Source organism: Rhamphochromis sp. 'chilingali', assembly GCF_963969265.1.
Source record: "Rhamphochromis sp. 'chilingali' genome assembly, chromosome: 8".
NCBI lineage: Eukaryota > Metazoa > Chordata > Actinopteri > Cichliformes > Cichlidae > Rhamphochromis > Rhamphochromis sp. 'chilingali'.
This window is the reverse complement of record NC_137935.1, coordinates 13,344,615-13,362,125: the sequence shown is the minus strand read 5'-3', so window position 1 is coordinate 13,362,125 and position 17,511 is coordinate 13,344,615. Positions and strand designations below refer to the sequence as shown.

Genomic DNA, 17,511 nt, shown 5'->3' with positions numbered 1-17,511 from the left:
CAGGCAAACTCATCAAAACTAGACAGCAGAAGATTGGAAAACATTGCCTGGTCTGATGAGTTTTGATATCTGCTGTACCACCTGCAGATGGTAGGGTCAGAATCTGGCATAAACAACACAAAAGCATGAATCCATCCTACCTTCTAGCAACAGTTCAGGCTGCTGCTGGTGGTGGTGTAATATTGTAGCGGGGTATCTTCTTGGCACACTTTGGGCCGCTCATTTAATGCCACAGCCTACCTGAGGCTATGCCGATTAATGCAACATGCCACAGAGCTCAAATCATCTCAAAGTGGATTCTTGAACACAACAAATAATTCACGTTACTCATATTGCCCCCACAGTCTTCAGATCTCAGTCTGATGGAGCACCTTTAGGATGCGGCAGGCCAGAAATCTGCAGCGAAAGTGTGACGCCATCGTGTCTACATGGACCAAAATCTCTGAGGAATGTTCCCAACACCTCGTTGAACCTGGTCATGAAGAATTAAAGCAGATCTGACGACAAATGGAGTCCAACTTGGTAATGTGTACCTAATAAAGTGACCGTATTTAAAAACATTGTCCTTTTTCAGACATTTCACAAGTTAAGAATGATCGTTCATTTCACTAAAAACAACCTCATAGTGTTTCTACAGGTAAGCCAAGAAATGAAAGTATTTAGCACACATCATCTGGGGATCATGAATAGGTGAATACCAAAACCCCATTAAGTAGTCGCTGAGCCCAAACAGTCATGTCACTATCATGGCTAAAAATACAATAAAAAAAGGCATTAACATTTCACTATACAGGGGTTGTTGTATTATATTTCATAATGACAAGCTATTATATTTCTTTATTTGTAAAAAAAAAAAAAAAAAAAAAAAAAATTCTAATTAAGTATGAATAATAATGCCTGGCAATCATGCAAAGGTATTACTATTTTCCACAGTCTCAATAATTGAGTCAGGCTGCAAATTAAAGCACTTTGGTGGTCTCCCGCTGCAGCACAGCAGAGCCCTGAGTTGCATCCCCTGCCCCACACTGTACTGATTAGGCCTGTCACTAACCCCCAAACAAAATAATCAAAAAGACAGAATGGAGGGCAATTCAGGTATGCAATAGTACTAAGGAGGGCTGAAAGCTTCCTCATCAGGGGAATATATGCCAGGCTCTGGTGCAGAGGGAAGATAGCACGACCCCTTGCTGTGGGAGAGTCACAGCAGGGGAAATTGGCTGGCTGTCTCCATGCCTTTACTGTCTGCACTCCATCAAAAGACAGCAGTGGGGGACCACACACTCCCAAACTAATGATAAAACATCAAGGACAGCATAATGTTGCCGCCGGGGATGGAGTGTATGGCAGAGGTGGTGCTGATGGTGGTAGGGTGTAGCATCGGGTATCAGGAAGAGATTCGGCTCTGACAGTATTTGAAAAGGGGGGTGGGCTAGATTTCTTTCCCTGTGACCGAAGGCAGTGTGATAGCTGAAATGTCAGTGTCTGGAAGAGGGAAATTGGCCATTCAGGGATGAGGGTCTTCACAAAGGCCGGGATAGGATGTGGCACATATAATATCCAGACGAACAAGAATTCTCCATGGGCAATTTCCAGGCTGAATGACTCTGGGCTCAGCATTATGAGGGCTGAAATATGAGTGTATTTTTGAGAGACCATATTTTCAGGGAGCATTTGTATCAGTGAAGAATTTGATATGAGAGAATTTAACCATAAAGTGAAACAATGTAGGAGAAATTGTTTATCTATGCCTGCTTACACCTGCCTGCCAACATGACGGCGTGGAATGTATTTTACTTGTTTCTTGTTTTCTCTGCTTACTTCTCTTAGTTAAAAGTGCCCTTTATATAAAGTTTTGCAGAGGTATTCTATAAAAACACACATAGAGAAAAAAAGCCTGTAAAAGAGGTTGCATCAATTTATCTAACGATTTCTCTTTTTTTTCTTATTGCGACGAAAAAAATCGGCAAGCTGTTGTGTTGAAACTCATTCCACACTGTGTTGCATGTTTCATAAAATCAGTGTGATTCACAAGGACACAGTTTCCCGACAGCCTTTCATAAGAACAAGGAGACCCACGAGCCCCGTCATGTTATGTCGAAACCCTGATAAACCCTAAATTCCCAGTGCTTGTGAAGCTTTGATTTATTTTTTTGTCTGTAGAGGATTTTTTGGGTCAGGAAGTCAAGTGCGGGCTTAACCATGGTGGCAAAGTGAGGGTTGTTTTCCTGCCAACGGGCAGCATGTGTGAGTTATAGCATCAGGTCACCTCTATGAGAGAAAGGCCTCTCTCTGACCAGCTCTCCCTAACAACACACACCAGCCAGAGGGCACAATTCACAGCCTGTTGAAGGCACACCCTTGTGGAGAACAGCATGACAAGCCTCTTTTTCAGCCTTTCAACTGGCCACATACAATACGAGCACTACAATGGGGCTTGATTTGACGTGAATTTACATCGGCCTCACACCTGTCCCGGCTGTCACGCAGTGAAAGGTCATTAGTCTTTTTGAAATAGGAAGAGCCCGAAGGACCAGTGCTGGTAGAGGGTGGCAACAGGCTGAAACTGATAGACAATTCAGGCCCAGCTCTATCAATAATTCTGCAAGCAAATATTTATAAAGTACAAAACAGCTCATTAAAATAAAACTATTGGTTGCAATGCCCTTAGTTAAATAAAATACTTTTTTTTGCAACAGGCGTGTGATGGCTTTAGCAGGAGCTCGCAAATAGCAAAACAAAGCAAAACTGGCAGATAAGAGAGGGAAAATTGCATTTTACAACAGAAAAATATGAGCCTAATGCTAGCTGGCCAGATAAGAGGGGTGCACTGGTGGACAGTTGAAATTGCTGTTGAGTATTGCTGCTGGAAAGCTATGGAAAAAAATGGCACAAGGTTATCACGCAAAGAGCAATGCATGTTGCAGAGACACACATTAATTAAGCTACTGTTGCAAGCATGATTAGTCTGGGACAACAAACTCTCACGTGGACCACAACATGATTTTTTTCTGGCATTAAATCCTCCAGAAAACAGGAGTGGGAGTCGCAGATATAATTATATGCAGTTTGAGCACCTTTTACCAATCTCCTGTGTCTCATTACGGAGAGCTAAAGTCATGGAGCATCCAACATTTGCACACCAGAGAAATGGTGTTTAATCGAAATTGGTAAAATATGTGGATAGGAAGTTACTAATTGAAGGAGTCATGGCCAAAGGCACAAACACTGACAACGCAGACACTGTAGCTTTTATTCGGGACCGGAGAACATTCGCTTCCCGTGGCTTTCAGTCATTCACGTAAGTGTTATGGGTGCAGAATGAATCAAATGATACATGAATTTAACAGCAGTAGACACGCATCATGCATGAGTTCCTAAATGCCCGCAGGCAATTCAGTCGAAACTTCTGAACTATTAGAATATTATATTACTTTCAAGATCTGTGATGGGGAGTCAAAAAATGCTTATGCCACTTGTTCAAAATCGGAGAGGATTTGATCTGAGAGAGTACAATAAATCTTTGATTCCGAGGAATCTTTACACAGCAATTAGAAATTTAGCCGTGGTAGCTTGAATAACGCTGCCTTGAGTGAGCTATTTGCTGGCATATGCTGTCCTTTTGTTTGGAAGTGATCATTATAGGCCCATTGGGAACAAGCAGATGCCATCATCTGCCTGGCAGAGCACAAACCATGGGGCGGCAGAGTTATGGGAGTTACAGGAAATCTACGTCATGGTGACAAAGTCACGCGTGTCAGCTGGTGAAATAAACACATTAGTCCTCGAGCAACCTATGGAACTGCTGAATGTCAGACATACAGTGATGAGGAATTCTGTGTATGTTCCATTAACTGCGTGCAGGGAGACATTTTTATGTGACTGAAAATATTCCAGCAATGATAAAATGGAATACCAGCGCTTTTCTGAGTGCTTTGTGCCTCAGAGATTTGGATTAGCGACATCCTGCTGTGTTTGAAGCCCAGTTTAGAAGACATTCCTAACACCCCACATGGTTATTCTTCAGAAAATTCAAACCATCAATAGCACCTATGCAGTTTCAGCAATCAGGGGGGAGTCATTTCACAACTCTGTAATGCTTCCAGGTGTAGAAATTCAGTCTCAGGTTACTCTTACAAAGCCCCAGAAAACCATCATCCCTGCTCCAACAGTAGCTGTTTATTCTTCCTTAATTCCTCTAGAGTCTGACAGCTTTTTGCATCCTCTGCACAAGACTTTGTCCCTCCATTAAAATCCTTTTCAATGCTGGCCCTACAATTGGTGAAATGGTGTTGACATGAAGGCCATTACAAACACATTTACTTTCACAAATGCACATCTTTCAGCAACTGCCGTAAACATCTGCTCATCAGCTAGACAAAAAAAAAAAAAAAAAGAACTGTTACATTGCTGGTTTTTGACACACAGTTCATGGCTGTCAACATGACCTAAGCAAGCAGACTGAGTAATAATCAAAACAATATCACCAGCAGGAAACCTGCAATCAGCTCTTGCACAAAATCCACAAAAAGCCAATTTTGAACAACAGAGCCTTTCTCATTCGACTCTGCAGCTTTGCGCATGTTAGGCTTAAATGTGAGTGTTGATTTTGGAGGCCAAATTTAACAAACTGCATCAACCCAGCATGGTTTGGGTGGTTTTAAAACCAAGCTGTCCTGTTTCTTTCTGGGTTTTTAATTCGGAGAGAGAGACGATTGGTTCACTTTAAAAACACATAGTTGATATTATTCTATATGCCGCGTGACTCCTCATACCAGTATCGGTGAAAGGAATACAAGTGCTATGACCACAACAAAATGTTTACTGCCACACAGATTGGATATAAAGCATATACATACAAGGAATTACAGTAAAATAATGATAAACATACAGCTTTAAATTTATTTTTTATACAGCTTAAAGGGTAACTCATTGACTTAGTGCCTTTTCCTTCACTTTAACAGTTTAAGCTGTATAATTTACCATGACTGGCATCCAGACTAGATTCGGTGTTACAAAATCCTGCCAGTGAGTACACGCCCGAAACTGCGAATTTTAAGTTTCTTTCCACCCAAAGAAACATCCCCCCTGCACAGGATGAAAGAGAAAACAGCCTCCAGGTTTAAAGGGACAAACAAACCACAATCTCATCTGAACATCAAGAATCATTTTGATTCCAGCCCCAGACATTTGTTTAAAGCAAAGACTTACAAGCAACCGGCAATAGGTTATGAGTCTTAGGTAAAAAGAAAGAAAATCTATTTGAGGTAACGCAAACATGTATTTTTGTTTATATTTCCTGAGAGCCTAAACAACAGATTCTCATTCCTGGTCTTGTGTATGGTCACTGGCAGACAATGCTGTTGGCACACAGGCAGGAACAAATTGAAACTTGGGAGTGAAATACAAAATGCTTCTCTAAACAGCAGGGAGCAAGCACTCCAAGGAGAGAAAGCTAAACCCACCAACAATGGCTGCACCTGCTGAAAATTTATTTTCCCCTTATCCACATCACCCCTGCCAGCCACCAAAAATAGGAAATTAAGGTCCAAGTAGTGTGTACCTCACTGACATCAAGTTACGAGATTTCTAAATGATGAAGTCCGCGGTGCTTTGTGCAACTTCAAACAGCTACCTCCTGCTGTTCCCCCCTCGGGGATTCAAGTGCAAGTGCCTGATGCCTTTAAACAGTTGTATGGAGAAAAAAAATGTTTTCAGAATTATGTGCAATTGCATCCAAGTAAAATTTACTGGCAACGGCAAAAGTAGTCGAGTTAGTCATTAAATCCGTATGTTTAGATTTTGTTTTGTGTTCAATTTGGTTGTTTTGTTGAGGATTGTACTGTGTTTAAAAGAAAACAAGAAAAACACAAAAACTCCAATTAGTGTGAAAAGGCTGACAGGCATGTTAAGCTAAGAAGAAAATGAGGCCTCAGTGAAGAGAGGTTAACCAAGAGGAGCAAACTGTCTGTGAAATTTAAAGTCAAGTCCTGGGAGAGATGGTCCCTCAATTGCCCTTTACTGGATGGCTGGAGAACACATTGAAATTCCAACCACTTCGACGTAAGTCAACAGCACCACGGCCGATCTTGGTCACAGAAAATGAAGTAATAGCCAATATAGTGCATAGTGTTACGCAGTGCTCTTAGGAATATGGTACTGTTTGTGCATGAGTGTGACGATGCATGTCTGTATAATCCTTGTCTCCACTGGTGGTAACGGAAGGTGCATATTTCTGATAACATTTCTAAATGCATCACAGTCTGATAGCATATTTCTGCACAAAGCAAGGTGGCGTCTATTTCCAGACACGGTGCAGACTTTAAAAAAGCGATAACCTTACAAGGAGATACAAAAAACTGCATTAAATTAAAAATGGAAATGAATCAATAAGTGTTTAGTAGACTAGGCGTCAACAGGCATTGACATCAAGGCTAAAAGAAGTGACCTAACTTTTCTTTATCTTTGCTAATTGCTCAACGATAACAACTCAGACATTCTAGGAATGCAATGCTAAATTAGTCAAGTACCTTCTTAAAAGTGTCTGTGTCCTTTATCAGTGAGCAAAACCAGACAATGAATGATAAGCAATTCCACAGAACGGAGGAAGAACTACAAAACACAAAAAACCCCACATTTGAATAGTTACATTTGGGCCACACATTCAGGGGAGGTAAGTATAATGTGATATAACATATAGCTGCTTCTGGGTTTCTACTGGGTCTGATTTATTTGCTGCTGCTTCAAAAATAATAATATACCATAACACATCTCTCTATTTGGGTTTTTGACATCCCAGTGTAATGCCAACAGCCACTTTATACATCCCTTTGTACTCCACATACTTCAGAGTCATCATACATTGATGATACAGCTACAGCTAAAATCTTCAACATGAATTCAAAGCCCTGTGGATTTGTCAGCTGCCGCCACCTTTTAAACTTCCTATTTCTCTAAATAACGGCTAACGTACATCTATGCTTGAAAAGTGGCTGCTTGTATGTACACAGTGTGCCATCACTGTAACACAAAATCATAACCACCAAAGCTGCCGAAGGTCTTTAAGTCTATAAGCTTTTCATAGGAATGATGAGAATCGATGGAGGTATTTAAAATAATAGTGTAAAAAGGAATAAAGTATAACATCTACCATGTACATAGAGGATGTAGTCGACATAAGCCTCTCCTACAGCATTGGACGCCACACAGCGGTAGGTGCCATTGTAGGACTTGTTGAGGTTCTCGATGTAGAGATCAGAGCCGGTGACCACAGCATGAGGCGGCACATCCTCATCTACTCTCAGCCAGTTAATCTGATGGGGACTGGAGAGCACAAATACCACACACATCACTCAGCCTCTGTATATCCATCGTAGAAATCTGAAATAAAGGTCAAATCTGAGAATCTGAGAAGGGCCATTGGCAGGCCCTGTCTAATGATGTAGTTTATACAGCATGCTAACAACTGGTAACATTTAAATGGTACACTGAAATGTAAAGGTTAAGAGGGTATTTGGACTGGCGGGGAAAATAATATACAGTGGAAAATAGAAAATGAAACAGAAGTCTCAAGCACTGAAATGCATCCATACTCACTGTGGCTTTCCTTCAGCGATACATGTCAAATCCAGATTGTCACCCTCTCTGGTTAAACCTTCAGGATATGTCACCACGATCTTTACTTCTGGTTTATCTGGAAGTTAAAGAGATCAGTATTTACAATGCTTCAGTGGTGTAAGCTATAATCCAGCTGACTTTCTTTCTCATACTTGCAGCTAAAGGGTGTGTTAAATGATTATTGGACTCTAAAGCGAAGCGCAGTGAGAAACAGACTTCTAAATGAAAGAAAAACAGTCAATAACGAAACATAGAAGAGTATGAAATGATTATAGATGTGCTCACTAGACATCCAGTCCGTCTGCAGTACCTTATAGTAAAATGGCTTTTCCCCCCCCCCTCCTCTTATCAATGCTAGCCAAAGATTGCCAAAATGTCAAGCGGTTGCAGTCAAGCTTTCTCTTTTTCCTTGAAAGGTCAGACAAAACAGTTATCTTCTGAAAAAAAATTAAAATTCTGCACAGACTACAAAAGGGTACCTTAACCTTTCTTTGATGTTTAACAGCGTAAGGCCGTGTGCATTACCTCTTCAATCAATTCACCATTTAAAGAACACCTAAACATCACTGATACCTGAGCAGAAACGTTTTCCCTTATGATTGCTGTACCTCTCAGGCCAAGGCACCATTACACTCTAAGAAACACCAGCTGTACGATAAAGCAGTCAAATACATGCGACACATCTACGGCATGAAGGTCTGAGGATACTACAAGTCTTTCTAAGACCGTATCAACTGCAAGTTATTTATTCCTGTGTGCGCACAGTTCATGCAGGAGTCGTGCAATATGTCAGTGTAATCTACATCGCAGCATGGCGCAAGATCTACACCTGATCACGCTCAGCTATAACGCTGGGTTCAAGAGTCTGTTACTTCTTGCCACTCTGTCTTGCAAGTTTCCAGAGATGTAAAAGGAAAGTGTTTATTGTGGGTTTTGCATAGTTTGCACTTCCTTTGGAGAGATCTGGAAAAAGGAGGATGTACAGTCATGTGAAAAAGAATGTTTTTCACAGGACTCTATGCAAAACTACATATACCCTATGATGCAATACGTTGTAGAACCACCTTTCGCTACAACAAGTTGAAGTAAGTTTTATCACTTTGTTGTGGAAGAATTTTGGCCAAGTTGCTTTGGTTTATTGAGGTTTGTGAGCTTTTTTTTTTAAGCATAGCTCTCTTAATGTCTCACCCCAGCATTTCTGTTTTATGACCCATTTTCACCAAGCTTTGACTCTACAATTATTTGGTATAAAGGACAGTGGCTGCAAAGCTCCCAAATCATCAACCCTCCACCACCATGCTTGACAGTTGCTACGAGCTGTTTGTGCTGATATGCCGAGCCTAGTTTTCGCCAAAGGCTTTGCTGTGCTCTCTTAATTGCCCCTTGGGGATAAATAAAGTCTTTCTGATTCTGATTCTGTGCTTTATGGCCAGATATCTCCACTTTGGTCTCGTCTGTCCAAACAAGATTATTCCAGAAGCCTTGCGGTTTGCTCAGATACAACTTTGCGAATCGTATTTTTAGCGAGAAGAGGCTTTCTCTTGGCAACCCTTCCAAACGAGACATATTTGCTCAGTCTTATTTAAAAAAAAGCAGTCATGAACTTTAACATCTAAAATGCTAACTGAGGCCTGTAGAGTCTGAGATGTCGCTGTTGTTTTAATGTCCACTCACTTGAAGATTATGGCACTGTGTCGAGTCAACACACACCCACATACAAAAGTGCTAATGATCAGTTAATCAAGTGCTTCATGTTAGCATCACCTGGCTGCTGTTTCCTATGAAAGCTGTAAGGGTGTACTTAGTAGTTAACATTCTTTTTACACTGCTGTTGTTCACCGTGCAGTCAACCATAACGGCCCTTCCAGGTGGCTTCTGTCTGTGTTTACTTTCAAACTCCAACACAAACATTTATGGCTAAGATTACCCACAGAACTCCAGATTAAGTGTACTAGGCTCATAATCACATTGACTTATATTATCTTATTAACCCTTTCCATTCATACAGGTGCCTTTACTGAGATTAGCCTGTGTGTGTTACTAAAAATGCACTTTGTCATCATCTTTTGAAGGCTGAAGGAATTATTATTATTATGCTTTAATTATTTTTGCTGTTTAGAACAGGTTCAAAAGATCATTGTTTCCCAGGTAGTAGTTTCTGCCCAATTTACAACTTTGACTAGGCGGACTCACTCTGGCCTGGTGATGCGGAGACTTGTGCTTGTACTTGTATTTCAGAATTTTCCCAAGTGTCTATTATCAATACAGCCCAAGGTTGTTCATTTTGTCCTCACAGTTGTAAGGATTTGAAAAATCAATACAGCCAAATTCTGTGCCCACTGCTCAACTGTGACAAAATAACCAACACTGTGGTGGATTCTAACTCTGGTAGAGGTATAAATATGCTTCTAGTAACTCTAAAAGAACCCTGTCAGTGCTCTTGCTTATCTGGCTGTGTAGGTTCTCTTATTCTTACATGTAGTATTTTTTACTTACTTTTTTTGCAATCAGAATCAAGTGTTACACCTGAAACATCTTAGGTGTGAAGTGAAATGAAGGACATCTGATATCAATGGCCCAGCCTCACTAATAAGCAGTTAACCCCTCAACTATCCCAGAAAAGAAACAGTTCCCGACACTGTCTGTGGGGCCTCGGTCTAGTTCTAGGCTTGAAAAGACTGAGTTTTGGGTCACTCACAAAGTACTTCCAAGTGTCTTTGAGCCAGGAGGTCCTTTACAGCTGGGTGGTCAATGATGCAGTCCACTGGCATTCCATCATCCTCCTTGGTGACAGAAAATCTTACCCGGCTGGTAACAGTAAACATCCTGTCATACGTCTCCTCAACTGTTGTTTCACCTGGAAAACCATCACAGGGATGACAGGAAGAGAAAGTTAATGGCGAAACAGGGCAAAAACAAATCTGAACTCCTGCAGCAGCAGCAGCAGTCTGCACTGGCTTTAATGAGCAAATAGTCAAAGCTATTAAGAGAGCATTACCTGTCAAAGAGGACTACTTTCAGATGGCATTTACATTTAATTTATGATTCAGTGATGTGGTGCCCAGGCGAGACTTTAGGGGATTCAAAGAGTCCGAAGGCCTTCGATTCTGACGAGAGCAGCGAGGAGCGGCTGGGTCATATCCAGCCTGATAATGAAGGCTTCTGCTGCTCGAGGGTTGAGCATTGTTGGGGCTAACCCTGCAGTAATCTGCTGCCCACTAGGCCCTAGGCTGTCAGAAGGGCATTCATTTAGAGAGCATTACAATGCCACAGGGGCATTGCATTAGCTGCAGTGCTGAGTGTGATGGTTTACTCACACTTAATGAAGTGAGGAAATAATTACAGCCCCACACTGACCTGCAGCACACTTCCATTTCAGCCTTGTCACAGGGGAGCTGTGCCGGACTCAGTGAGGGCAAAACACTGTTGTTCCACAGTTGATGATCACCAATACACATATATGCGGCCTCTTGATGGATATTAACCCCATGTAACATATACGCACCAACCCAAGACCTGCCTACATAAAATTTAAAGTACTGGGAGCAGTAAGTGGTCAATGCACTTGTGGGCATTAAATTTGACCACACTGCCAGCTGCAATGAGGAAACAGGCAGTCGAAAAAGTGCACTGACCATTTGAAAAGGGTAAGTAAGTAATAACAGTAATAACAGCAGGAATACAGTGTCAGTGTGAAGAGGCTGCATTAAAAAAAAGGGTTTCATCTAAACAACAGCGATCTTGCTAGCCTGCACAAAAATGCATAAAAGTGTTGCAGCATGTGTTTGTGCCCTGCAGTGGGTAAAGGTGAAGGTTCTTTGATTAATCATGTGTACTACTATATCTCAGCGTCCATGTGGACATGCTCACTCTATTTTAGACCACTCAACTGATCTGGTCTTAAAAGACATCTGATTAGAACCTGATATCAGAGCCAAGAGGAGGTGCAGGAGTCTCATTCCCTTGCAGACCACTTGAATTACAATATGCTGCAGGGTTTTAGTGGGTTTTTGGTCCAGTGATGCCAAAAGCATGGTGCCTACTCCAGCTTAATTATGCCATTTAACTTCACTCGAAAAAGCACCACAACAGCAGTAAATGAGTTTATCCCAAACATCTTTAGTTAAAGTTGAGTCCTGTGATCAGTGGGTACTTGTTCCTTCCCAAATAAGAGCAAAAAAAAAAGTCAATTAAGAGCCGTATTGTCACCATACAATCACAAGGTCAATGAGGGCATTTCCAAGCACACCTGCCAGGAGCAGCGCCCTGCGCGCCAAAGAGTTGGGTGAAGTGGAGTGTAAACTGAAGAGATGCGGTGATTAGCCATTTTTCTCTCGGCCAGTCGCACTAATTGCCTCATAAAATCACAGTGAAGCATTTAGAGCGTGCGATAACAACAATCACGGCAGTTTACGTTATGTTTGTGTCGAATAAAATGTTGGTTTGCAATCTCTGACAGGGTGTACAATATCAATTTGAGGCATGTCAAATCGTAAATAGAAAGGTGCATACAGTATGAGAGAAGATGCTTTAAAAACATGACAACCTTGTCCTGGCCAAAGAAAAGTGTGTCTCTATGTGTGAGAGTTTGCGTGTGTGTGTTTTCAAGCTTCATTCAAAACTCACTTACAAAATTGGCTGGTGTATCCTGTGTCACACCATGTCGTATTGTGAATGGTTGGTGTGTGGCCATGGGTCGTAGCAACAGTCACACTGTGAGATTTTGTTTTATTTTGTTTTTAAATTCTGGCACTCTGGTGCCTTGGTGGAAAAAATCAACTTGGCCAGTAGCAGACACAGGCTCTCACAGATCTCACAGGCTACCAACATTTAAGACTGATGAATAACAGTCTTACCAGGTTTCATAATTGCACAGTGTAAAGAAAACTTGATGAAAATGTTTCAGGATTTGACACCATAAATTAAATATATGGTTGGAATTCTTTAAATACAATGTAAAAGCCTTAGCCAACCCCTTATTTCTTTATATTTTGTAAGAACTGGTAAATGCACAAGCTTAAATGCAAATACAGCATATAAGGCAAAAAACCAGACTTTCCACAATTCTGACAAGTATGAAAGTCAATATTTGGCATGATCACGTTCATTCTACAGCACAGCATGAACTCTCTTAGGCGGGCGTTCTTGTAATTTGTAATTTGTAATCCTTAGGAATAGTTCTCCAGACTTCTTGAAGGACATTCAAAGCTCTTCTTTGGATTTTGGCTGTCTTATGCTCTCATGTCTGTCAAGATGATCCCACACTGCGTCACTGATGTTGAGGTCCAGGCTCTGGAGAGGCCACTGTGTGTTTTCCTATCCGGGTATGCTTTTACTGCATTGGCAGTGTTTTTAGAATCATTGTCATGCTGAAAAATGAAGTCATTGCCAATCAGACACATTCCAGAGGATATTTCATGGTGGTTTACAATTTGATTTTCCATGCTCATAATTCCATCAATTTTAACAAGATCCGTTAACCACTGGCTTTAATGCAGCTCCAAAGCCTAAAAACCTCCAGATGGCTGTAAGACAGTGACTACTGTACCTCTTTCCTGACCTCCACCATGCATATTGACAGTGATTTCAACCAAACTTTTCATTTTTGAATTCATCACTCCATATGAACTGTTACCACCGATTTTCAGTCCAATTCTTGTGTAATTTGGGATACCTTAGCCTTTTAGTTTTGATAGCCACCCTTCCACTGAGACCATTTCTGATGAGGCTTCAGTGAACATTAGATGGATCAGATGATGCTCTCATGCTGTGTTTCAGATCTTTGCTGGAATTTGTCCCATTTCTTAAGGGTATGCCCTTTAGATACTATCCATCTGCTGTAAGACTGACACTTATTTGTCCACCACTTATCCAGTTTCCTCAATGTTTTAATGACACACTGCACACGTGCATAACAACTGCAAAGTGGTTTTAGTTAATAGTTCTTTGGGAATGCAAAGATCTATTTTATGCCTGTCAAACGGTGTTATCTTTGGCATTTGTCATAGATTGAACTAAAGAAATGGGAACAAATGATGCGGTTTTGTAACAGGCTGCTAGTAAAGTACTTAAAGATACAATTTAATATTGATTCTTTGCTAAGTTGCCTGTTATGTGCAGATGCAACACACGTCATCCCTTGAGTTAGGAGGCTTTTTTATTAAATTATTTATTGAATGATTTATAGGTCAGCGTTAAACCGCTTAACAAATAATAAAAAAATTGCTCTGAAAATTGGACTGGACTAAAAATGACTGGAACAGGCAGCCAGTGCCTAAAGAAAAACTGAAATGCCTTCAGAAATTCTGGAGAACTGTTGTTCAAAGACACTTAAAAGAATTACAACAAAGTCTGGCAGCAAAATATAAAGAAATGACTAAGCTTCGCACAGTACAGTTTTTCTTTATAAAGAGATTAAGTGATCAATAAATACGTGAAATTGTGGCAAAATAATGAACTAATCAAATTAAGCCGTAATTGGTTCCCATCTAATTTTTTATAATCATTTTAGGCTAATTGCATTTTGTGGGAAATAATCAGCTGGATAGCAAAAACTTGTAGAGTGGTGACATAATTTGATGAATTGATTGATGTGATTTTATAGAAATTTTTAGAAAATAATAGAATGAATTATATTAAAACACTACTGCCAATGCTGTTCACTTTATGTGATCGAGCAAATGGGCTCTGACCCAGAGGTGGGCATGTGCGGCCACAGGCCGACTACAGGAATGCCACTTTATTCTGAGACACATTGAGCATGAGCGCCTGGAGAGAGGACAGCAGTTTTACATCTTTGCATTATTGGCCACTTATGTTAACTAACATAAACCCAGCTCTTAAATCATATGGCACACTGCTTTATTGAGAAATCTTGTGTGTTGTATCAAAATATTTTAAGCTTTTTGAACGTCACTTCAGGTGAAGCTGTGTCATTATACATGTCAGGGAAAATTACCATTTGACTCTGTGACTGACACTGTGTGATAAAGGCAGTGTTTATGTATTTTTTTTATTCTAAGATAAGCAGTTCAACTTTTTTTGTCACCCCAACATCAGAAATGAATCTGACACCCTCGTGACACCTGCTTTTTATGCCTTGGTTGCCTTGCCTTGAATCTTGATTTAATCGCTGAATTTATTATTAAAAACAGCTTTTGCAATTAGTTCTGTCAGAAACGCTAAAGGTAATGAGCTATCTTGATGTTTGCTCCAACAGTAGTTAGCTTATGAAGCAGATGTGAATCCTATGTAATAGATAGAAGAGGTACGATATGTGTGACTTTTTTTGTAGTAACTACTGAAAATCCAGTTATTGGCTGATGTAACTGATGATTCAAGTAAAAACAAATGGGTTTTTATGTCATTTTATTTTCTTCTGCTTTTTTGTGGTATGTAACAACCTCTCCGCCTTAAAAAAAAAAGAGCTGTCTCTGTGCAATGTCAAGAGGACTTTCTGCCAAATTAGCCCCAATCCGCCTTGTGTAACTGTGTCTGCCTGAAAGTCCCATGGTGTTGTGTCTTTCATTTGACAGTACAAAATACCAAAGGGACAGGCAACACTTTTCAAGGTCAGGAAAATAGCACCACTTACCCTTGTCTTGGCATTTTCATGAACAAAAGCGTCTTTAATTTGACTTCTACGATCAGTTCTGCTTTGTTTCGAGTCTTCTTATTAAATTCTTTTAAAACGAAAACCAGTAGAAAATCATGGGGAAACAAAGTTCTGCACCGCATCTTGACAACTCATACAGAGTTATTAATGATGTACAGGCCAACCAACGCTTGTCAATTACCAGTGTCATCCAAGACCCAGATGAGGAAAACAACCGTGCATCAGGTCATGGAAGGACTCAAATCTGAATGCAGAGGAGATTTGAGAGTGGCAGCAGAGATGTCAAATCAAACGCTCTTGTGAGCATCGAGCACTGATCAATCCCAGTGCAATCAAGCATAACCGCTTCTCAGGGTGACATTTTCTTTCAGTCAGTTTCTAACCCGGGTCTTCTGCCTGCCAACACACCAGCAGAGCCACCAGTGATCAAGCTCTTTTGGCGAGGCTTAGACAGTAAACTGCTAGAGGTATTTCGATTAGCAATGCAGAGAAAATGAAAATGATAAAGATTTTTAACTTGCTCCGTTCACTCGATATAAGATAAGGCGAGTTACGCTGGGGACCCTGGAGATGTAAGGAAAATACACTGTGAGTGACTTAACCTGTACAGTAAGCAGTCGGGGCTCCTGTGACGCAAAGCACAAAGAAGTGATTAAAATGCTTTAAACCCTCGGTGTTCAATTGCTACAATTTGTCAAAATTGATACTCTGAGACACAACACATATTTTAAGATTCAGTGTGACTTACAGTTACCAAGGATATCATTATCTCAGATGTCACCGTAAATAAACATCCATAAATTTGCTTAGAAATCAGAAACAGAAAGACACTGCTCATTACTCCAGAACCTGTCTGAGAATTGCCAGGTTTTTAAATTACTCTTGTTTCTGCATCCATTACAATAAAGAACATCCATCAATCCATTTCCTTAACTGCTTATCCAATTCAGGGTCTGGAGCCGATCCCAGCTGACAGGGTATGCCCTGGGCAGGTCTCCGAGGCCACCACAGGGCACAATAAGGAACAGATAATAGTTAATTTGGTGGAAATTTAATGGTGCCAATTTGCCACAAGATAAGTGGTTAAAAGATCTTTGATAGCTCAAAGGACAAAGCAGGTGTTGACATATATAGAAAGCATTACGGTAGCTATACGTCATTACGGTGATACTGAAATGTACTCGAGCTTACAAGCAGTGAAAAATAGATTATTTGACCTGTATTGGGAATTTATTAAAATATTTTAAAAGCAGCTCTTTTGATGTAATATTGTCGAATGTAATTTTTTGTTATTTAGATGCCAGGATGTTCAGTAACAAAAGGGGACAGAATAGCATTACATACCAAAAAAAGGTAAACCTTGACTTTGGAATACTTGCTCATATAAGTTCCAAAAGTCAAAAATAAACCAGCTCAAGTGCATCAAATTAAAAACAAGGGCAAAAAAATTAATAACGTTTTATTTTATCAGTTAAGATATTCAAATTTTTCAAAATGATTTTTTAAACTGTATATTAATTCAAAATCTTTCAAAGTTGAACTTGAAAGTTCAGCTTTTGAGTTTTTAGTGTGTTTTCAATAAATGGAATATTTCAAATTCATTATAAAATCCAAAGCCTGCTACTTTTCAAAGCTCCTCTTAAATTTTCCGCGTGTGGCGTCACATGATCGCCTGTAAATTTGGAAAAAAAGCATTAAAACATTAAATGCAGCTGTCCAACAGAACAGATCTCTTCCTGTACTCAGCAGACGAGCACTCGGCTCCACTACATTTGAAATAACACTGCAGATGTCATTTATGCTAACAAGCATTTTGTGTGCTGAGTCTCTCGCAGGCCACAGCCCATCAGTCCCGTACCTGCCAGCATGATAAATGGTTGCAGAAGCAATTCGGCCAATTTGAAAGAGTGTGTAAATTAGGCCAAGGATTTCTTTATTACCGGCACGACTGTCTCGCCCACATACATACGTAAGACAAACATGATCAGAGAGATTCTATAAAACTACTGAGATGTGTGCATGTGAATCTCAATCTGAGCGGGAGCTAATGAATTGTTTAGCACGTCCATAATGAGAAGTGATTTGTGTTTCCTTGGGTACAGGAGGACGTGACTTTATGGCTTTCTTTATGTATCCACTGCCACTATGGATTAGCCCTGCTCAGCATGTCAGGGGCATTTCACTGATCTAACCATCCTGTTGTCTCTTCTTTCCTTACACAACACTCAACAACTCATAAACAGAAATTGACTTCGACTCCTGTAGGGAACACTGGAGGCACA

General features: G+C 40.4%; 1 protein-coding gene across 5 annotated transcripts in view; it reads right to left on the bottom strand.

Moving 5' to 3' along the window:
* The window catches only part of cadm1b (cell adhesion molecule 1b), a 167,385-nt gene that overhangs the window by 21,315 nt on the left and 128,559 nt on the right, over positions 1–17,511 (bottom strand). For all 5 annotated transcript variants that reach the window (XM_080888454.1, XM_080888452.1, XM_080888456.1 and 2 more), the window contains 3 exons: positions 10,313–10,471; positions 7,594–7,690; positions 7,148–7,320 (listed from right to left, as the gene is read on the bottom strand). In XM_080888454.1, the coding sequence (XP_080744580.1) occupies positions 7,148–7,320; positions 7,594–7,690; positions 10,313–10,471 (429 nt within the window). The remainder of the gene's footprint in view (positions 1–7,147; positions 7,321–7,593; positions 7,691–10,312; positions 10,472–17,511) is intronic.